This window comes from Procambarus clarkii, chromosome 25 (assembly GCF_040958095.1).
Source record: "Procambarus clarkii isolate CNS0578487 chromosome 25, FALCON_Pclarkii_2.0, whole genome shotgun sequence".
Classification (NCBI taxonomy): domain Eukaryota; kingdom Metazoa; phylum Arthropoda; class Malacostraca; order Decapoda; family Cambaridae; genus Procambarus; species Procambarus clarkii.
In genome coordinates, this window is record NC_091174.1 from 22,256,835 (window position 1) to 22,280,598 (window position 23,764).

At 43.3% G+C, this 23,764-nt stretch overlaps 1 protein-coding gene across 1 annotated transcript; it reads right to left on the reverse strand.

The window, feature by feature from the left end:
• Positions 1 to 12,924: 12,924 nt before the first annotated feature.
• On the reverse strand, positions 12,925 to 13,407 carry LOC138368455 (craniofacial development protein 2-like). The gene has a single exon (XM_069330972.1). The coding sequence runs from the start codon at positions 13,405 to 13,407 to the stop codon at positions 12,925 to 12,927; it is 483 nt and encodes a 160-aa protein (XP_069187073.1).
• Positions 13,408 to 23,764: the final 10,357 nt, after the last annotated feature.

Genomic DNA, 23,764 nt, shown 5'->3' on the forward strand with positions numbered 1-23,764 from the left:
AGTTCCACGATGGCGAAAGTATTGGACGATGAAGATTAGTCAAAAGCCATCCCAGTGACGAACAACCCGAAACAGGGATGTGCTCTCGCCCCGAACACTTTTCAGCATGGTATTCTCGACCATGTTCACTGCCGCCTTCTGTGATTGCGAGATGGAATACCCTTCAGATAAAGGACTGTTGGTGGGCTGTTCGATCTCAGGCACGTACAGGCCATTACAAAAATAAACGAAGCTGTCATAAGAGACTTCCTCTTCGCTGATGACTGCGCCCTCAACGCCTACACAGGACAAAAGATGCAGCACGGAATGTGCTGCTTCTCACAAGCCTGTGACAACTTTGGTCTTATCAGCATCAAAGAGACTGAAGTCATATACCAACCCGTGCCCGGAATACCCTACCAGAAACCGCACTTCTCTGTAATGCGGTATAACATGCAGACAGTCAACACCTTCACCTATCTTGGCACCATACTCTCAAGAGCGGTGAACATAGACGCAGAAGTCAACAACAGGATCGCCAAGGCCAGCACTGCCTTTTGGATTTCATGATTCCATGAGAATGTCTGAGACTGGAAGGGCCTCAGAGTTACCACCAAACTGAAGGTCTAAAGTGCAGTGGTACTCACCACCCTTCTCAACGCCAGTGAGACATGGACTGTCTGCAGCAGACACACCAAACAGCTCAATCACTTTCACTTGAGCTCCCTCCGCAGACTCCTCCACAGCAATTTGGCAGGACAAAATCCCGGACATGGAGGTTCTGGAAGGGGCCGGTATTCCCAGCGTCTACACCCTCCTAAGGAAAACTCAGGCCAAATGGGTAGGTCCCATTGTCAGAATGCCTAACAGCCGACTGCCTAAATAGCTGCTGCCGTATGGAGAATTATGTCAGGGCACACGTTCTGTTGTGGGGCATAAGAAACAATTCAAGGACTGCCTCAAGTTGACCCTCGGAAAACCTGTCCATAAACACGAATACTTGAGAGTCCCTTGCTCAGGACCGCCTAACTTGGAAAAGCAAAGTCACCACAGGGGCCCGTGCGGTAGAAAATAGGTGGACTACGGAGTCCCCGAGGAAACGGGCCACACATGCCCCGTGTGTGGGCGAGCCTTCCGGACCCAGATGGTCTTATCCTTCATCATCTAACACACAGCCACCGACCTTCGACCTGATATATTGAAATCATGGTCATCTTCGCCCCCGAAGGATGAAAATCATATCATTAATTATGGATGGATGAAAAGATGGGTGAATAGAGAATGTATATATATGGATGGATAAAAATTTGATGGATGAATAGAGGATGTATATAAGATGCATAGGAAGTTGATTGATGAATAGATATACAGGTCGATGGATAGATAGATAGAAGGGAGACCTACAGACCCGAGCAAAGCCGGGAGCCCTCCTCCCTCTCCCCCTCCCAGTATTATATTTTATGAAAGGGAATAGGGGCTAAGCTGGGGTAGGGAGATAAGGGAGAGGAGGAGGAGGGACGGTACGGGTTGGGGGGGGGGGGGGGTAAGGGAGTGTGAATGGGCAAAAACATTAGGGAAGGGTTTGGAGGGGGATGATTTGAGAGGGGGAAGGGTATTGAAAAGAATTGTGGTTACGTAGCTTTCAGGGGCTCTATATCCAGAGGAAGTGGGACTGACAGATCCGGGCTGATTAGACCCTGTTATGTGACATATTATGCTAACAAGTTACCTGGCATTGCCTGTCTCCCTTCAGTCTATCTATCAATCAATCCATCTATCTATTTATCCAATCATCCATCTGTCCATCTATCTTTCTATCCAACACACAGAAATCACAATTGCGTGATGCATCAAATGAACAAATCCACAAGGGCCGTGACGAGGATTCGAACCTGAGTCCGAGAGCATCCCAGACGCTGCCTTAATCGACTGACCTACGACATGGTCAAAAGGAGTTGAAACCGAAGTTCTACTGAACTTACTGGATCCTGCAGCCTCTCCGAGGCACAAACCAGGGTTTTACACAACTCTCCCCCCCCCCCCCGCCCCATGCACTCGAGCTATTGCTCGAGTGCATGAGTGCATAGGGGGAGTGCATGATCATCGGGGTTCTCATCTACGCCAAGTGCGAAAGAAATGACTTCGATTCTCTACTCTGGTCCTCTTGAAACATGAGGCTATGTTCCCCGATTTCATTAAATCTTTATTCCTGAACTGAAGTGTCTAGTATCCGACTGTCACACACACACACACAAGGACAAGGATAAACTATTCAACACTAGTGGAACGAGAACAAGGGGACACAGTTGGAAACTGAGTACCCAAATGAGCCACAGGGACTTTAGAAAGAACTTTTTCAGTGTCAGAGTAGTTAACAGGTGGAATACATTAGGCAGTGATGTGGTGGAGGCTGACTCCATACACAGTGTCAAATGTAGATATGATAAAGCCCAGTAGGCTCAGGAATCTGTACACCAGTTGATTGACAGTTGAGAGGCGGGACCAAAGAGCCAAAGCTCAACCCCCGCAAGCACAAATAGGTGAGTACACACACACACACACACATACACACACACACACACACACACACACACACACACACACACACACACACACACACACACACACACACACACACACACACACACACACACACATATATATATATATATATATATATATATATATATATATATATATATATATATATATATATATATATATATATATGTCGTACCTAGTAGCCAGAACTCACTTCTGAGCCTACTATGCAAGGCCCGATTTGCCTAATAAGCCAAGTTTTCATGAATTAATTGCTTTTCGACTACCTAACCTACCTAACCTAACCTAACCTAACTTTTTCGGCTACCTAACCTAAGCTAACCTATAAAGATAGGTTAGGTTAGGTTAGGTAGGGTTGGTTAGGTTCAGTCATATATCTACGTTAATTTTAACTCCAATAAAAAAAAATTGACCTCTTATATAATGAAATGGGTTGCTTTATCATTTCATAAGAAGAAAATTAGAGAAAATATATTATTTCATGAAAACTTGGCTTATTAGGCAAATCGGGCCTTGCATTGTAGGCTGAAAAGTGAGTTCTGGCTACTAGGTACGACATATATATATATATATATATATATATATATATATATGTCGTACCTAGTAGCCAGAACGCACTTCTCAGCCTACTATGCAAGGCCCAATTTGCCTAATAAGCCAAGTTTTCATGAATTAATTGTTTTTCGACTACCTAACCTAACCTAACCTAACTTTTTCGGCTACCTAACCTAACCTAACCTATAAAGTTAGGTTAGGTTAGGTTAGGTAGGGTTGGTTATGTTTGGTCATATATATACGTTAATTTTAACTGCAATAAAAAAAAATTGACCTCATGCATAATGAAATGGGTAGCTTTATCATTTCATAAGAAAAAAAATCAGAGAAAATATATTAATTCATGAAAACTTGGCTTATCAGGCAAACCGAGCCTTGCATAATAGGCCGAGAAGTGCGTTCTGGCTACTAGGTACGACATATATATATATATATATATATATATATATATATATATATATATATATATATATATATATATATATATGTCGTACCTAGTAGCCAGAACGCACTTCTATGCCCACTATGCAAGGCCCGATTTGCCTAATAAGCCAAGTTTTCATGAATTAATATATTTCCTCTAATTTTTTTCTTGTGGAATGGTAAAGCTACCCATTTCATTACGGATGAGGTCAATTATATTTAATTGGAGTTAAAATTAACGTAGATATATGACCGAACCTAACCAACCCTACCTAACCTAACCTAACCTATCTTTATAGGTTAGGTTAGGTTAGGTAGCCGAAAAAGTTAGGTTAGGTTAGGTTAGGTAGGTTAGGTAGTCGAAAAACAATTAATTCATGAAAACTTGGCTTATTAGGCAAATTGGGCCTTGCATAGTAGGCTGAGAAGTGAGTTCTGGCTACTAGGTACGACATATATATATATATATATATATATATATATATATATATATATATATATATATATATATATATATATATATATGTCGTACCTAGTAGCCAGAACGCACTTCTCAGCCTACTATGCAAGGCCCGATTTGCCTAATAAGCCAAGTTTTCCTGAATTAATTTATTTTCTCTAATTTTTTTCTTATGAAATAATAAAGCTACCCATTTCATTATGTATGAGGTCAATTTTTTTTTATTGGAGTTAAAATTAAGGTAGATATATGACCGAACCTAACCAACCCTACCTAACCTAACCTAACCTATCTTTATAGGATAAATTAGGTTAGGTAGCCGAAAAAGTTAGGTTAGGTTAAGTTAGGTAGGTTAGGTAGTCGAAAAACAATTAATTCATAAAAACTTGGCTTATTAGGCAAATCGGGCCTTGCATAGTAGGCTGAGAAGTGCGTTCTGGCTACTAGGTATGACATATATATATATATATATATATATATATATATATATATTGGTGTATACTGGCAGCAGGTTTTCTTTCAAACATGTTTCATTGAATATGACTGCATATTCTGTATTTATTATTTTCTGGTTTAGGGCTTGTATCCCTCTAACTATTTTCTTAGCATCAGGGCTTAATTGAAATAGGAGTTCTCCAAAACTCATTTTCGTACTTTTAAGGTGAAGAAAAAAAGTGATTTACTATAGAGTGTATTACACTTATATATATAATTTGCACAACGTTTCGAACCTCCATGGTTCATTCTCAAGTGAACAGATCTTACAATACTAGTTGATTTTATACCCGCACTGGGTCAGGTGATAATACAATAAAGGTGAAAACATGGGGGGATACATAAGGGATAAATTATATAAGATTATATGTTCCTTAAGGAACATATAATCTCTTCCCACAACCAAACCATCGCCAGAGAAATCCTAGTAAACAACACAGAAATCATCGATAGATACAGCGATAGCAGGCGGCTTGACATTTGCGAGGCATTACACATCAAGAAGTCAACACCAGCAATCAACAGCCAATTAATGCACAACTATATTCTACCCACCTAAAGACTCCGCTTCAATATAGAAGCATCAAGAAATATGGACCAATAGGCTTTCTACAATCACTTCTATTCAATACCCATTGTTTCATGTTCTGGCTTGTGTTGATGAAATTAGTACCTTATTAAATACCACCTCACTCAAATGTAGATATAAACAAAATCGGAGATGTGTAAGTTCTATTCAGTTGTGTATGTGTTAACTAAAGTCTTTGAAAATGTAATAAGTTTTACGAAACGCGCTCAAGTGTCGCGTCAGACTAGAAATATATATGAATTTTGGAGAATTGATTTTTGAATTACCTCCAACAGTGAAAAGAAATGTACGAAAGATTGAGAAAATTCGTGTTAGAATTATTAATCATACTTTTTCTGTCATATTTAATAATATATGTCTACAGGAAAGACTGCTACCAAAATATACTTATATATATATATATATATATATATATATATATATATATATATATATATATATATATATATATATATATATATATATATATATATATATATATATATATATATATATATGTCGTACCTAGTAGCCAGAACGCACTTCTCAGCCTACTATGCAAGGCCCGATTTGCCTAATAAGCCAAGTTTTCATGAATTAATTGTTTTTCGACTACCTAACCTACCTAACCTAACCTAACCTAACTTTTTCGGCTACCTAACCTAACCTAACCTATAAAGATAGGTTAGGTTAGGTTAGGCAGGGTTGGATAGGTTCGGTCATATATCTACGTTAATTTTAACTTCAATAAAAAAAAATTGACCTCATACATAATGAAATGGGCAGCTTTATTATTTCATAAGAAAAAAATTAGAGAAAATATATTACTTCAGGAAAACTTGGCTTATTAGGCAAATCGGGCCTTGAATAGTAGGCCAAGAACTGCGTTCTGGCTACTAGGTACGACATATATATATATATATATATATATATATATATATATATATATATATATATATATATATATATATATATATATATGTCGTACCTAATAGCCAGAACGCACTTCTCAGCCTACTATGCAAGGCCCGATTTGCCTAATAAGCCAAGTTTTCCTGAATTAATATATTTTCTCTAATTTTTTTCTGATGAAATGATAAAGCTACCCATTTCATTATGTATGAGGTCAATTTTTTTTTATTGGAGTTAAAATTAACGTAGATATATGACCGAATCTAACCAACCCTACCTAACCTAACCTAACCTATCTTTATAGGTTAGGTTAGGTTAGGTAGCCAAAAAAGTTAGGTGAGGTTAGGTTAGGTAGGTTAGGTTGCCGAAAAACAATTAATTCATGAAAACTTGGCTTATTAGGCAAATCAGGCCTTGCATAGTAGGCTGAGAAGTGCGTTCTGGCTACTAGGTACGACATATATATATATATATATATATATATATATATATATATATATATATATATATATATATATATATATATATATATATATATATATATATATGTCGTACCTAGTAGCCAGAACTCACTTTTCAGCCTACTATTCAAGGCCCGATTTGCCTAATAAGCCAAGTTTTCCTGAATTAATATATTTACTATAATTTTTTTCTTATGAAATGATAAAGCAACCCTTTTCTCTATGTATGAGGTCAACTTTTTTTTATTGGAGTTAAAATTAACGTAGATATATGACCGAACCTAACCAACCCTACCTAACCTAACCTAACCTATATTTATAGGTAAGGTTAGGTTAGGTAGCCAAAAAAAGCTAGGTTAGGTTAGGTTAGGTAGGTTAGGTAGACGAAAAAACATTAATTTATGAAAACTTGGCTTATTAGGCAAATCGGGCCTTGAATAGTAGGCTGAGAAGTGCGTTCTGGCTATTAGGTACGACATATATATATATATATATATATATATATATATATATATATATATATATATATATATATATATATATATATGTGTGTGTGTGTGTGTGTGTGTGTGTTTTAATAATTCTAACACGAATTTTAATAGATTAATAGATTTAAGATTAATAATTCTAACACGAATTTTTTCGATATTTCTTATGTTTTTCTTCACTGTCGGTGGTAATGAAAATAACAATTCTCCAAAATTCATTTTTTATTGATAATTTGACGCTTAGAAGCGTTTCTTAAGGGTTTCTTACATTCTCAAAGACTTCTTTACTTTTAACACTACACTAATGAACTACAATTTTATGATACACTTGATGCACTGTGGTTGAAACATTTGACATATCCCCTCGCTTTTTATGGGTTTGGGTGAGGTGGGTACATGGGGGGGAAGGGGAGGGCAGGTTCCTTAGCTAGGATATAAATATATCTCCAATGGTTTGTAGCTTTCACGTGTCGCTAGCAAACTGAAGTCCCGTCACCACATTCTTGGCTGCTCCCTGGCTTACGTATCCTCGTCCTTCCTTGGGTAACACAGACGTGGCGCCGATCCTCTTGACACACCCGGGGGACACGACCTAGGGGACATCCAACGTCTTAATGATCACTCGGGTCATTAAGAAGTCATCCAACGTCTTAATGTAACGCATCGGAAATTGGAGAAAGAAATCAAGAAAAAGCTCATAGGGTGAGGGAGGTGGAGAGGTGGAATGGAGGAGTGAAAAAAGGTGGTCAGGAGAAAGGGAAAGTTTTAGAATGAGAGAACACGGGAGGAGAAGGAAAGAGGTAGAAATTAGGTAGAAAAAGAGGAATAGAAAGTGCTGCCACCATCTATTCAATAGTTAATTATAAGACAAGGAATGGAACTTGCCTGCACAACAATATTATCTGATTTTTTCACATATCAACTGTAAGCATGTAATCCTATAGTCAAGAATTTCCGCTCGAGTGCTCTCCACTCTAGCTTTCGTTATAAAAAATCTAGGGATCAGAATTAAAGACCATTTAAAAAGTATGTTAATCATTTATATTTTTACTATTATGGGTATCATGATTCCACTATTTCTCTTGAACATTAATACAGAATTAGAGTCACTACACAAGAAATTGAGAGCAACTACGACTGACTGCCCCCGAAACCGCACAACACATAAGTTGACAACACAATATACGTCAACCTTACAAGCTCACTCACCAACGTCTCTGAGACTAAGTTGGTAGGGAGGAGGGGTGTGTTACGGCTGACAGAGTTCTCACCTGGCCTCTGCTGCAGGGTGTTCAGCAGTCTGGCTGCTGGAACCTCTCTGGTGTATCGAGGCTTCTCTCTCACTCTGTATCTTTCTCTCTCTCTAATGTACAGTTCCACAGGTATTTAAGGGGGAACCGGGAGCTAGTGTCCGCTTACCTGGAGATAGCCTCTGGCTATCTTCCTACCCCACCTAGACAGTGGCTTGTTTGATGGAAACAACACAGTCACCCATCTGCAATTATCAGCTTAGCTAAGAGCTCGGTCACCTGATGTGTCCTGACCTGTACTCAACATGTGAACAATTAACACTTAAAAAGGTGTTACTTTTTAATTGCTAAGGCCGACTGCCTGATGCCCAAAAATATCTGTGTGACTGACTCTCGTTGTATGGGAAATCTATATAAATAAAAATGTAGATGTTAGTTTGTTCAAAATCGGTAATCTCCGAAATTTCTTCACCGCTTGCTTTGAAACTTTAACACAATCTTCCATTCGCATCCGAGCGGGTTTTTATATACATACTATATAGATGTCACGTCTGTGATGGGAAAAACATATTTTTTTTCAAAGCAGCGCCATCTGTTGGATGTAAGAGCAACACACGCTGTAATCTCCGAAAGTTCTTTACTGATTGCTTTGAAATTTTGACACAATGTTCCATTCGAATATGCGTGTGTTTTTATATATCTACTATATAGATGCCACAACTGTGAAAGGTAAATCATGCTTTTTTTTTTTTTTTAAAAAGTGCAATCTGTTGAACGTAAGAGCAACACATGCTATATTAATTAGGTTACGATTCCATTTCAGTGTTTCCGATTGCATTGATAAACTGAATTTTCATATATTTCGATTTATTTTTATTTTAATTTAATTATTTTGTGTGACATTGCATTGGAATTGAGCTGTGTTGTTTACCATGCCGTTCATTTCGTGAGTATAAGTATAGATGCCACACCTGTGACAGGGAAAACCATGCTTTTTTGAAAAACACCGCTATCTGTTGTATGTAAGAGCAACACACGCAATACTAAATATGTTATGATTCCATTTCAATGTTTCCGAATGCACTGATAAACTGAATTTTCATAGATTTCAATTTTTTTTCAATTTGATTCAATTATTTTGTGTGACATTGAGATGGAATTGAGCTGTGTTGGTTACCATACCATTCATTTTGTGAGTATAGTTTATTTAATTATTTTTTCATTGTTTTTCATTTCGTTTTTTAAATATTCTTCTTATTTTTCAGTGATGGGAACATCAGATCATTTAATGTTCCCAATTTTCTGATGGGAACATCAGATCATTTGGAAATGCATTGGACTTGGAAGTGGGGAATGGTGGGGAGGACGAGGGGACGGGAGTTGGGGATGGTGGGGACGAGGAGATGCGGGAATGGAGAATGGTGGGGAGGACAAGGGGACAGGGGAATTGGGGATGGTGAGGAGGAAGAGGGGACAGGGGAGGGGGGAGGGAAGTGGTAGGAAGGACGAGGGGGATGGAGGAGTGGGAGATGGTGGGGTGAACGAGGGGATGGTAGAGTGGAAAATGGTGGGGAAGACGAGGGGACAGTGGAATGGGGAATTGTAGGGAGGACAAGTGGGAGATGGTGGGGAGGACGAGGGGATGGGGGAGTGGGGAATGGCTCAAAGGACGATGGGATGGGGGAGTGGGGAATGGCTCGAAGGACAAGGGGGCGGGGGAGGGGGGATTGGTGGGAAGGAGTGGGGGACAGGGGAAAGATTGCTGAGCCACAGCAACACGTGGCTGGGTACAGCTAGTATTAAATAAAACCATTAATGGTGTTTAATTAGGGCTACATCTTAATGACCACTAGGACACGTGTCCCTAGCTAGTGTGGGACCTTGATCACTAATAACAGGCTACATCTTAATGACCACTAGGATTCGTGTCCCTAGCTAGTGTGGGACCTTGATCACTAATAACAGGCTACACCTTAATGACCATTAGGACATGCGCCCCTAGCTAGTGCGGGCCTTGATCATTGCTAACAGGCTACATTGTAATGACCGCTCGGACACGTGCCCCTAGCTAGTGCGGAGCCTCGATCACCACTAACAGGCTACATCTTAATGACTGCTCGGACACGCGTCCTTAGCTAGGACAGGACCTTGAGCACTCTAACAGGCTACATCATAATGACCGTGCAGACACTCGCCCCTAGCTAGTGCGGGGCCTCGACCACTCCAACAGGCCTTATCTTAATGACAACTGAACAGTTAATCATAGTAGGCATCCGTCAATCCTGTGGGGTTATGGAGTTGTGCCTTGGATGTCTAGTTGTTCCAGGCTAGTTGGATGCAACCCCTGCTGTGGCTGTGAAGGCCAACCTGAGAATGACAGTCCCAACTGTAGCGAGCACAGATAAACGCAGAAGCGCATGCGTCTGACAGTGGTTGAGACCTCCGCCTGCCTCTTCAGTTCACCCTTGAATTGGTGGAGTTCCTTCTGCACTTTGCATCTCCAGGCAGATCTGTCCGCAGCTGCTGCCTCCCAAGTGTTGATGTCAATGTTCATCTATTTGAGGTCGCGTTTTCAGGCGTCTATGAAACGCAGCTGGGGTCTTCCGGTTGGTCTCTTTCCCGATGCCAGTTCTCGATATAACAGGTCCATCTCAAGTTCAGCATGTGAAAGGTATTGAGTCGTCTTCTGGCGAGAGCGCAGGGTCCAGGATTCCGAGCCTAGAGAAGTGTACTCATCACTCATGCCATGTATACTTGTGCCTTGGTGTGCACGGTCAGTTTGTCATTTTCCCAAACACGCTTTGCAAGCCTGGCCAATGTCGTTGAGGCCTTTCTGATATGCCTGTTGAGCTCAGTGCCCAGGAAAAGGGTGTCTGAGATTGTGGAGCCCAGGTATAGAAATTCATGGACCGCTTCCAGCATATAGTCTGCGATGTTTATACAGGGTTGCTCATTGACGTCTTGTCCCATCACCTGTGTCTTCTTCAGGCTGATTGTCAAGCTGAATACAAAACAGGCTGGTCAAACCGGTTGAGTAGCTGCTGAATGCCTTCTACTGTGTGTGTGGTGATCGCTGCGTCGACGGCGAAGAGGGACGCCCAGAGAATTTGCATCTGTACGTTCGTATTTGCTCGGAGTCTGGATAGATTATAGAGCTTTCTATCAGATCTTGTACGGAGATAGATTCCCTCTGTGGTTGTTCCAAAGGCATGATTGAAGAGGATCGCGAAGAAGATGCCGAACAGGGTTGGAGCAAGAAACACCCCTGTTTATCACCACTGTTGATGTTCATTGGTTCAGAAGTTGAGCCGTCGTACACGACTGTTCCCTTCATGTCCTTATAGAACGATTGTATCATGCTGAATTGGGTGGGTGGACAGCCAATTTTGGTTAAGATCTTGAAGAGTTCGTCCCTGCTCACGAGGTCGAAGGGCTTTCTAAGGTCAATGAAGGCGATGTACAGGGGCTTTTCTCTGCTCCCTACACTTTTCTTGAAGCTGTCTCAGGGAGAACACCATATCAGTGGTCGACCTTTCTGCTCGGAAACCGCACTGTGACTCAGGGTACTCTTTCAGCAAGAATCTGAAGCCTGATCAAGACGACCCTAGCAAAGAGTTTGCCGACGACACTGAGGAGGGAGATGCCGCGATAGTTGTGGACATCGCTTCTGACACCTTTTTTTTGTAGAGAGTGATGATGTTTGCATCTTTCATGTCCTGTAGCACCAAACTTTCCTTCCAGCACTGGCACAGAAGTTCATGAAGCTCAGTTTTAAGTGTTCCACGAGCGCACTTGAGAATTTCAGGCGGAATCATATCGTCTCCTGAGGGCCTTCCCTGAGGAACGTGAATCCAGTGCTTTCTCAACTTCTCCAACAGTCGGTTCAAGGTTAAGTTCTTCCATGATGGGTAAGCACTCGATTGCATCCAAGGCCTCTACGCTGATCAAGTTCTCTCTGGAGTAGAGTTCGGATTAATGTTCCACCCAGCGATTCATCTGTTGATCACGGTCTTTAATGATCTCTCCAATGGCTGACTTCAGAAGAGCCGTCCTGTTTTGTGTAGGGCCTGTTGCCTGTTTGATCCCTTTGTACAGGCTGGCCTCTTATGTTGCCGACAGAGGCGGCAGTCGGGATGCTGGAACAGAGTCTGAGCCAGTAATCGTTAGCACAGCTCCTCGCAGTTTGTTGAACTCTACTGCTGGTAGTACGGAGGGCCTGTAGGTTCCTTTCTGAGGGCAGGTTCTTGTAGGATGAAAGAGCTCGTCTCTTTTCCTCTACGAGGGATAACAGTTCCTCTGCACTGGCCTCGAACCAATCTGCTGACTTGTTCTGCCTCTTACCGAAGGTGGACATGGTAGTGTTGAAAATAGTGCCCCTGAGATGTGACCACCTCTCACTTGCGCTATCGCTGAGTGGTACAAGACATGTACAAGGCATTTACCAGCGCAACAGTGAATTCCTCCACCTTGTGAAGGTCACGGGCTTGTTTACGTTAATGCGTGGTCTTCCCTTCTTCTTTGCTCTGTGGATTTTCTGGGGCTGGAACGTTACTCTGCAAACGACGAAAGAGTGGTCAGTGTCACAATCTGTGCTCTGGAAGCTGCGGGTCAGTTTGACGCTTCTCAGATTGTTACGCCCCGTAAGCACCAGATCGAGTTGATGCCAATGCTTATACCTGAGATGTCTCCAGGAAACCTTATGCTGGGGCTTGGTGTCGAAGAAGGAATTGGAAATGCAGAGAACATGACGACAACAGAACTCCAGGAGGCGCTACCCACTCTCATTCATCTTCCCAAATTCAAACTGGCCGAGGCAGGAAGGCCAAGAGCTGTGATCAGAACCAGCGCTTGCATTAAAGTCTCCCAGGAGGAAGACTGGCTCTTGTTGAGGTTTGCCTCTGAGAGTTAGGTCGAGGTCATCATAGAACTCGTCCATCGCTTTGGTAGAGGAGGTCAGTGTTGGTGCATAGGCGTTGATGAAGCTGACCATTTCTGCTGCTGTATGAAGCTGAAGTTTGTTGATCCATGCAGACCCCTCCGTGGGCGGTACTATTGACACTATCAACCTGTTCTTGATGGCGAAGCTAACGCCATGCTCCCTTAGCCCTTCTAGTTGTTTGCCCAGCCAGAAGAAGGTAAAGTTCTCCCGTATGCTGCCAGTCGCGGGCCGACGTGTTTCCTGCAGGGCAACTGTGTCCATCTGGAGCCTGCGTACTTTATTGTTGATCCCAGCTGTCTTACGGGCGTTGCTCATTGAGTGCTAGAGTTATCACCGGTAACTGTTGCTTCCCGTGTTGAGCCATCGCCAAGGTGATGTTGAAGTGTCCTCTCCAGGGCACAGGCCTGGGCATTAATTATGGAGAATCGGCTGTTGCCCATGCAGCATATCCACACTCTTCACGCCACGGATGTGATCGAAGGAAAGGGCAGGCGCTGATATGCTTGGCACCAGTGTCGTCGCAGAAGTTGCCAGAATATACCTGTAAACGGGTGCAAACCGCCTTAGGGATTCCGACTCCGGATTTTTCCTCAGGGTTGACTCTCGAAGCCTTTCCCAAGGTTTAGTTGCATTTCAGCAGAGGTTTGAATTAGGGGTTTTCTTTTCCCTAGATTAGCTACCTTTCTAGGCTGACGAGTCCCATCTTCCTGAAGCAAAGACGCCTGAGGCCCGCCTTTGCCCCCTTCTCCTCCTTGACGCTTACTGATGGGCTAGACTGACCTTCCAAGCAAGTCTGGTCTAAAAATGCCAAATTTAAAGTTTATCATACAACACTAAATGAAGCATTACAACAAAAAATGTATTGGAAGAAAGCAGATGGAAGAAAACAGAGAATACTGAACTTACTGTACTTTGTAAATCGAAAAAGGAAGGCTCAGTGAGACCCAACTGAATCAACAGCCAAGTCTGGCTAAGGGGGGACTATCTGGAATTGGATCAAGTGGCACTTGGGCAGTGGATTAGTATTCATATTGATCCCTGGGAGGTCGTTAAGAGTTCACACTAGTTATTTGCACATACTTTCCCTTGGGTTCATAGGGTCATGTGGTTACCTTCCTTTGTTGAGCTCGGTTGTGGGATGGGTTTTGAAGAAAGTGATTTTTTATTTATTTATTTATTGATTTATTTATTTACTAGAAAGTACATTGAGTTGAGAAAGTACATACATGGAATGTTGTACATCATAATATCTTTGACTCCCATCTCTCTCTTACTCTCTCTTAAAGTAGGCAATTATCAAAAGAAGGCACCTACCCGGGGAGACTATGTAGCACCTACTCTCTCTCAAAAGAGCTCCCTACTTGCTCAACTGCTTCCGTGTTCTTGGTCTCTGACTCGGCACTGTCCACTGATCATATTCAATCCTCTATTCAAACTGCAACTTCCGTGGTAGTGGCTCTTACGTCACCCCACTGTGATTTTCTTTTCATCGCATTACGATTTCCTCATTACTTATCACAGATGTGCCTCATTCCTCATCGTAATCGCCCTCGGGTCAACTCTAATGCTTTACACGTTCCATAATATCTTTAGTCCACTTAAATAGACTAAATGTTTTCATATGAATTGTGTTGATGAGGATGTACAATGATCTTCAGCGAAATTGTCGCTTGTGGCTGGTAAATAGATAGAATATTATCTTCCGCTCTCGACTGTCATGCAAGGGAGTTGAGAGGCAAAAAATTAAGAATAGGCAAAGCTGCCATCTACATACATACATTCTGTTGAGGTTCTGGCAAATGCCGCAGTTCATTTAGGTTCTAGCAGTTCCAAGGATACTCAGTTGTCTAGGTTGACAGTTTCACCCGCCCTCGCAGGGTAAGCATGCTGTCCACATTCACATTGCAAAAATAACTTTTTATAGTTCTACTCTCCCGACCTCAATTTTCCTTGGAGTCAAGTGTTTTGTTGAGACGTCTTTCCCCACTTCCAGTGCAACACTCGTTGCCCGTTTGCCCATTGAGTTTCGAGTTGCTAAAGTGTATTGTTCTCCTGCCCTCTTTGTAAAGATTCTTTCAATGTTAAAGCTACTTGGGCCCACCCGGAGTACTCGGTTGCCTGTGCTCACTGTCAGATGGAACAGTTTATTCGCACCTCAAACACACAGAAAACATTCCTTTCTCCAGAGCATGGCGTCAACTATGGTGCTTAAGCCTTTTCAAGGACGTCACTAATATTTGCACTGCTCGTCAAGAGCCTCAGACCTACTCACTTTTCAACTCGGTGCTCCGGAACCGTTTCCAGGGTGTCCCTACTGAAACTTCGACTGATGCACCTCATTTTCCTGTTCCTCTGCAGTCTACTTCTCGACTCCCATCTCCATTGCCAAGTCTCTTCCTCCCTCCCCTTTCATGTTCATGCTCGATGCATGGTCACTTGCCATGCTTCACTGTCTCTCATCCCTTTAACTGGCAGTATTGATCCCACCGGACACCATCCCCACTCTCTACATTCGTCTCTTCCCCCACAAATCTTTTAGCCCTGCCCTCAGGGTCGTTCTTGATGGCCACCCTCATACCAGCCGTCCATGGCATTCATCTCTGGCTGAGACCTAATGGAGGTCTTATGTCTCCATTATCGATGTTAGCGCTCATCTTCCCTATTTCCGTAAGAAGATTTGCAAAACATGGTTAAGTTAGTTCCTGATAAAGAACCCGTTCTTCATCTTCATTACCATTACCATTACTCCATTACCCTACTTTTCGACAATTAATATTTGTTTTCACCTCCCTCATGACATCTTTATTAAAAGGTTTCGTGGTAAAGCTGTTTCCGAGGCTGATAGTAATGAACACATTTATTGGCTGGGTGTTGTCAGAGATAACATTACCGAGGGTACGTTTACACAGTATTGGCTGGGTGTTGTCAGAGATAACATTACCGAGGGTACGTTTACACAGTATTGGCTGGGTATTGTCAGATATAATAGTACCGCGGGTGCGTTTACGCAATATTTCTTTAATCGAATATTATTAATTGAACAGGTCTTATGTGACTAGACACTTTGTACATACTAAATAGTTGAAGAACAATAAATGTATGAGATATTTTGGGAAGTTTTGTTATAATTTAGCGAGGCTTAGGACTAAAATGACTGCTTCCATACTTTTTGTTTACAAAGTGAACCTCCTCAGTGGGCGGTTCGTTGATGTGGTGCGGGGAGGGGTGGGGGGGTTAGGGCACTACCCACGGGTAGGTGGGGATGGCTCCTGCCTGCTGTGGCGCTACACAACCTAAATGTACCTCAGTGTGCTGGCCATGATGTCACCTTTGTTTCTTCATCTGGTTGTTGAGCTTATTCAGCGTCTGCCGTACCTGAAGGATAACATGATTCTTTAAAGTGGGGACGGGTAAGGCCTCTCTGTGTACTCACCACTCACTTAGTTGTACTCACCTTAGTGTGCTTGCGGGGGTTGAGCTTTGGCTCTTTGGTCCCGCCTCTCAACCATCAATCTACTGGTGTACAGATTCCTGAGCTTCTCGAGCTCTATCATATCTACATTTCAAACTGTGTATGGAGTCAGCCTCCACCACATCACTTCCTAGTGCATTCAAATTACTAGCTACTCTGAAACTGAATAGTTCTTCCTAATGTCTCTGAGGCTCATTTGGGTACTGAGCTTCCACCTGTGTCTCCTTGTGCGTGTACCACCCGTGTTAGATAAACCATCCTTATCTACCCTGTCAATTCCCCTGGGAATTTTGTATGTTGTTATCATGTCTCCCGAGTTCTTCTATCTTCCTGCGAGGTGAGGTGCATTTCTCGCAGCCTATCCTCGTAACTCATGCCTATTAGTTCTAGGACTAACCTAATGGCCTACCTCTGAACTTTTTCCAGCTTCGTCTTGCGCTTGACAAGGTACGGGCTCCATGCTGGTGCCGCATAATCCAGGATTAGCCTTACATACGTGGTATACAAGGTTCTGAATGATTCCTTACACGTGTTCCTGAAAGCAGGTTGATGTTACCCAGCCTCGCATTCGCCGCCGATGTTACTCTTTTGATGTGGGCCTCAGGAGACAGGTTTGCCGTGATATCAAGTCCTAGGTCTTTTTTTCTATCCGTTTCGTGAAGAACTTCATCACCCGTTCGGTATCCAGTGTCTGGCCTCCTATTTCCTCCGCCTAGTTTCATCACATTGCATTCACTTGGGTTGAACTTTTATAGCCATTTGTGGAAACATTCATTCAGTTTGCCTAGGTCATCTTGTAGCCTCATACGATCTTCCTCTGTGTTAATCCTCCTCATAAATTTTGCATCAATACCAAACATTGAGAGGAACGAATCTATTCCCTCTGGGAAATCATTTACATATATCAGAAAAAGTCAATAATTCAGTCAATTGTTATAATTCAGCGAGGCTTAAGACCCAAATGACTGCTACCATACTTTTTGTTTACAAAGTGATCCTCCTCAGTGGGCGGTTCGTTGATGTGGTGTAGGGCACTACCCACGGGTAGGTGGCGGTGGCTCCTGCCTGCTGTGGCGCTACACAAACTAAATACTCCTCAGTGCGCTGGCCATGGAGAGAAGACCCCATGGACTGATCCCTGTGGGACTTCACTGGTGACGCCTCGCAACTCCGAGACCTTCATCCTCACAGTAACTCGCTGTCTTCTGTTGCTTAGGTACTCCCTTATCCAGTGGAGTACCTTCCCTTTCTCTCCTGCCTTTATCTCCAGCTTGTGCACCAGTCTCTTAAGTGGTATTATGCCAAAGGCTTCCCTAGCAATTCAAAAAATATACAGTCAGCCCACCCCTCTCATTCTTGCCTGATTTGTGTTGCCTGGTCATAGAATTAAAATAAACCCGTGAGGCATGATTATATACGCCTCTATGTGTATACGCCTCTGTGTGTATACGCCTCTGTGTGTATACGCCTCTGTATGTATACGCCTCTGTGTGTATACGCCTCTGTGTGTATACACCTCTGTATGTATACGCCTCTGTACTCACCTAATTGTACTCACCTAATTGTGCTTGCGGGGGTTGAGCTCTGGCTCTTTGGTCCCGCCTCTCAACTGTCAATCAACTGGTGTACAGATTCCTGAGCCTACTGGGCTCTATCATATCTACATTTGAAACTGTGTATGGAGTCAGCCTCCACCACATCACTTCCTAGTGCATTCCATTTATTAACTACTCTGACACTGAAAAAATTCTTTCTAACGTCTCTGTGGCTCATCTGGGTACTAAGTTTCCACCTGTGTCCCCTTGTTCGTGTCCCACCCGTGCTGAAGAGTTTGTCTTTGTCCACCCTGTCAATTCCCCTGAGAATTTTGTAGGTGGTTATTATGTCTCCCCTTACTCTTCTGTTTTCCAGGGATGTGAGGTTCAGCTCCTTTAGCCTTTCCTCGTAGCTCAATCCTCTCAGTTCCGGGACGAGCCTGGTGGCATACCGCTGAATCTTCTCTAACTTTGTCTTGTGTTTAACTAGGTATGGACTCCAGGCTGGAGCTGCATACTCCAGGATTGGTCTTACATAAGTGGTATACAGGGTTCTGAAACATTCCTTACACAAGTTTCTGTATCTGTTCTATCAAGTTTCTGTTCTGTGTGTATACGCCTCTGTATGTATACGGCTCTGTGTGTATACGCCTCTGTGTGTATACGCCTCTGTGTGTATACGCCTCTGTGTGTATAAGCCTCTGTGTGTATACACCTCTGTGTACTCACCTAGTGGTGCTTACGGGGGTTGAGCTTTAGCTCTTTGGTCCCGCCTCTCAACCATCAATCAACAGGTTTACAGGTTCCTGAGCCTACTGGGCTCTATCATATCTACACTTGAAACTATGTATGGAGTCAGCTTCCACCACATCACTTCCTAATGCATTTCATTTGTCAACCACTCTGACACTGAAAAAGTTCTTTCTAATATCTCTGTGGCTCATTTGGGCACTCAGTTTCCACCTGTGTCCCATAGTGCGTGTTCCCCTTGTGTTAAATAGCCTGTCTTTATCTACCCTATCAATTCCCTTGAGATTCTTGAATGTGGTGATCATGTCCCCCCCTAACTCTTCTGTCTTCAAGCAAAGTGAGGTTTAATTCCCGTAGTCTCTCCTCGTAGCTCATATCTCTCAGCTCGGATACTAGTCTGGTGGCAAACTTTTGAACCTTTTCTAGTTTAGTCTTATCCTTTACTAGATATAGACTCCATGCTGGTGCTGCATACTCCAGGATTGGCCTGACATATGTGGTATACAAAGTTCTGAATGATTCTTTACACAAGTTTCTGAATGCCGTTCGTATGTTGGCCAGCCTGGCATATGCCGCTGATGTTATCCTCTTGATATGGGCTGCAGGAGACAGGTCTGGCGTGATATCAACTCCTAGGTCTTTTTCTTTCTCTGACTCCTGAAGAATTTCCTCTCCCAGATGATACCTTGTATTTGGCCTCCTGCTCCCTACACCTTTCTTCATTACATTACATTTGGTTGGGTTAAACTCTAACAACCACTTGTTCGACCATTCCTTCAGTTTGCCTAGGTCTTCTTGAAGCCTCAAACAGTCCTCATCTGTCTTAATCCTTCTCATAATTTTGGCATCGTCCGCAAACATTGAGAGAAGTGAATCTATACCCTCCGGGAGATCATTTACATATATCAGAAACAAGATAGGACCGAGTACACAGCCCTGTGGGACTCCACTGGTGACTTCACGCCAATCGGAGATCTCACCCCTGACCGTAACTCTCTGCCTCATATTGCCCTTATCCACTGGAGCACCTTACCAGCTACACCTGCCTGTCTCTCCAGCTTATGTACCAGCCTCTTATGCGGTACTCTGTCAAAGGCTTTCCGACAATCCAAGAAAATGCAGTCCGCCCAGCCCTCTCTTTTTTGCTTAATCTGTTTCACCTGGTCGTAGAATTCTATTAAGCCAGTCAGGCAAAATTTACCCTCCCTGAACCCATGTTGGCGATTTTTCACGAAGTCCCTTCTCTCCAGATGTGCTACCAAGTTTTTTCTCACGATCTTCTCCATCACCTTGCATGGTATACAAGTCAAGGACACTGTCCTGTAGTTCAGTGCCTCTTGCCTGTCGCCCTCTTTGTATACTGGGACCATATTCGCCGTCTTCCATATTTCTTGTAGGTCTCCCGTCTCCAGTGACCTACTATACATTATGGAGAGTGGCAAGCAAAGTGCCTCTGCACACTCTTTCAGTACCCATTGCGACATCCCGTCTGGACCAACAGCTTTTCTAACATCCAGATCCAGCAGGTGTCTCTTGACCTCCTCTCGCGTAATTTCGAACTCTTCCAAGGCCGCCTGGTTTACTTCCCTTTCTCCTAGCACAGTGACCTCACCTTGTTCTGTTGTGAAGACCTCTTGGAACCTCTTCTTGAGTTCATCACACACCTCTTTGTCATTCTCTGTATACCTGTCCTCGCCTGTTCTAAGTTTCAATACCTGTTCTTTCACTGTTGTTTTCCTTCTGATGTGACTGTGGAGTAGCTTTGGTTCGGTCTTGGCTTTGTTTGCTATATCATTTTCATAACTTTTCTCTGCTTCTCTTCTCACCCTGACTTAATCATTCCTGGTTCTCTGGTATCTCTCTCTGCTCTCTGGTGTTTTGTTATTCCGGAAGTTCCTCCACGCCCTTTTGTTCAGTTTCTTTGCTTCCATACATGCCCTATTATACCATGGATTCTTCTTTTGCTTCTCGGATTTTTCCTTTTGGGCCGGGATGTATCTGCTTACTGCCTCCTGACATTTTTGGGTGACATAGTCCATCATATCTTGTACAGACTTAGCTCTGAGGTCTGTGTCCCAAGGTATTTCCCTTAGGAAGCTTCTCATCTCCGAGGCGTGTGTGTGTATACGCCTGTGTGTGTATACGCCTGTGTGTGTATACGCCTGCATGTGTATATGCCTCTGTGGGTACACACCTCTATGTGTATACGCCTCTGTGTGTATATGCCTCTGTGCGTTTACTAGTTGTGTTTTTGCGGGGGTTGAGCTTTGCTCTTTCGGCCCGCCTCTCAACTGTCAATCAACTGTTTACTAACTACTATTTTTTTTTTTTTCCACACCACACACACACACCCCAGGAAGCTGACTAACTCCCAGGTACCTATTTACTGCTAGGTAACAGGGGCACTTAGGGTGAAAGAAACTTTGCCCATTTGTTTCTGCCTCGTGCGGGAATCGAACCCGCGCCACAGAATTACGAGTCCTGCGCGCTATCCACCAGGCTACGAGGCCCCTGTGTGTATACGCCTTTGTGTGTATATGCCTCTGTGTGTATACACCTCTGTGTGTATACGCCTTTATGTGTATATGTCTCTGTGTGTTTACGCCTCTGTGTGTATATGCCTCTGTGTGTATACGCCTCTGTGTGTATACACCTCTGTGTACTCACCTAATTGTACTCACCTAATTGTGCTTGCGGGGGTTGAGCTCTGGCTCTTTGGTCCCGCCTCTCAACCGTCAATCAACTGGTGTACAGATTCCTGAGCCTATTGGGCTCTATCATATCTACATTTGAAACTGTGAATGGAGTCAGCCTCCACCACATCACTTCCTAATGCATTCCATTTGCTAACTACTCTGACACTGAAAAAGTTCTTTCTAACGTCTCTGTGGCTCATTTGGGTACTCAGCTTCCACCTGTGTCCCCTTGTTCGCGTCCCACCAGTGTTGAAAAGTTCGTCCTTGTTTACCCGGTCGATTCCCCTGAGGATTTTGTAGGTTGTGATCATGTCTCCCCTTACTCTTCTGTCTTCCAGTGTCGTGAGGTGCATTTCCCGCAGCCTTTCCTCATAACTCATGCCTCTTAGTTCTGGGACTAGTCTAGTAGCATACCTTTGGACTTTTTCCAGCTTCGTCTTGTGCTTGACAAGGTACGGGCTCCATGCTGGGGCCGCATACTCCAGGATTGGTCTTACATATGTGGTGTACAAGATTCTGAATGATTCCTTACACAGGTTCCTGAACGCCGTTCTGATGTTAGCCAGCCTCGCATATGCCGCAGACGTTATTCTCTTTATGTGGGCTTCAGGAGACAGGTTTGGTGTGATATCAACTCCTAGATCTTTCTCTCTGTCTGTTTCATTAAGTACTTCATCTCCTATTCTGTATCCTGTGCCTGGCCTCCTGTTTCCACTGCCTAGTTTCATTACTTTGCATTTACTCGGGTTGAACTTCAACAGCCATTTGTTGGACCATTCACTCAGTCTATCCAGGTCATCTTGTAGCCTCCTACTATCATCCTCTGTTTCAATCCTCCTCATCATTTTTGCATCGTCGGCAAACATTGAGAGGAACGAATCTATACCCTCTGGGAGATCATTTACATATACCAGAAACAGTATAGGTCCGAGGACTGACCCCTGCGGGACTCCACTTGTGACGTCTCGCCAATCTGAGACTTCACCCCTCACACAGACTCGTTGTCTCCTGTTGCTTAGGTATTCCTCTATCCACCGGAGTACCTTCCCTCTCACTCCAGCCTGCATCTCCAACTTTCGCACTAGCCTCTTGTGTGGCACTGTATCAAAGGCTTTCTGACAATCCAAAAATATGCAGTCTGCCCACCCTTCTCTTTCTTGCCTTATTTTTGTTGCCTGGTCGTAGAATTCAAGTAACCCTGTGAGGCAGGACCTGCCATCCCTGAACCCATGTTGATGCTGTGTTACAAAGTTCCTTCGCTCCAGATGCTCCACTAGTTTTTTTCGCACAATCTTCTCCATCAGCTTGCATGGTATGCAGGTTAGGGACACTGGCCTGTAGTTCAGTGCCTCCTGTCTATCCCCTTTCTTGTATATCGGGACTACGTTAGCTGCTTTCCAAATATCTGGCAGTTCCCCTGTTGCCAGTGATTTGTTATACACTATGGAGAGTGGTAGGCTCAGTTCTCTTGCTCCTTCCTTTAGAACCCAAGGGGAGATTCCATCTGGGCCTATAGCCTTCGTCACGTCCAACTCTAGTAAACACTTCCTTACTTCCCCACTGGTAATCTCAAACTCTTCCAGTGGTTCCTGGTTAGCTATTCCCTCACTTACCTCTGGAATTTCTCCTTGTTCTAAGGTGAAGACCTCCTGGAATTTCTTATTCAATTCCTCACACACTTCCTTGTCATTTGTAGTGAATCCTTCCGCCCCTATCCTTAATCTCATAACCTGTTCCTTTACTGTTGTTTTTCTCCTAATGTGGCTATGCAACAATTTAGGCTGAGTCTTTGCCTTGCTTGCGATGTCATTTTCGTATTGTCTTTCTGCCTCTCTTCTCATCCTGACATATTCATTCCTGGCATTCTGGTATCTTTCTCTGCTCTCCAGTGTCCTGTTATTCCTATAGTTTCTCCATGCCCTTTTACTTTGCTGCTTAGCTAGCCTACATCTTTGATTAAACCATGGGTTTCTCATCTTCATTTCTCTGTTTTCCTTTTGGACTGGGACAAACTTGTTTGCTGCGTCCTTGCACTTCTGCGTGATGTAATCCATCATATCTTGGGCCGTCTTTCCCCTGAGCTCTGTTTCCCATGCTATATCTGTTAGGAATTTTCTTATCCCCTCATAGTTTCCCTTTCGGTATGCTAACCTTTTGGTTTCGGTATCCCTCCTCGAGTTCAATAACCCTTCTTCAATCAAGTACTCAAACACCAGTAC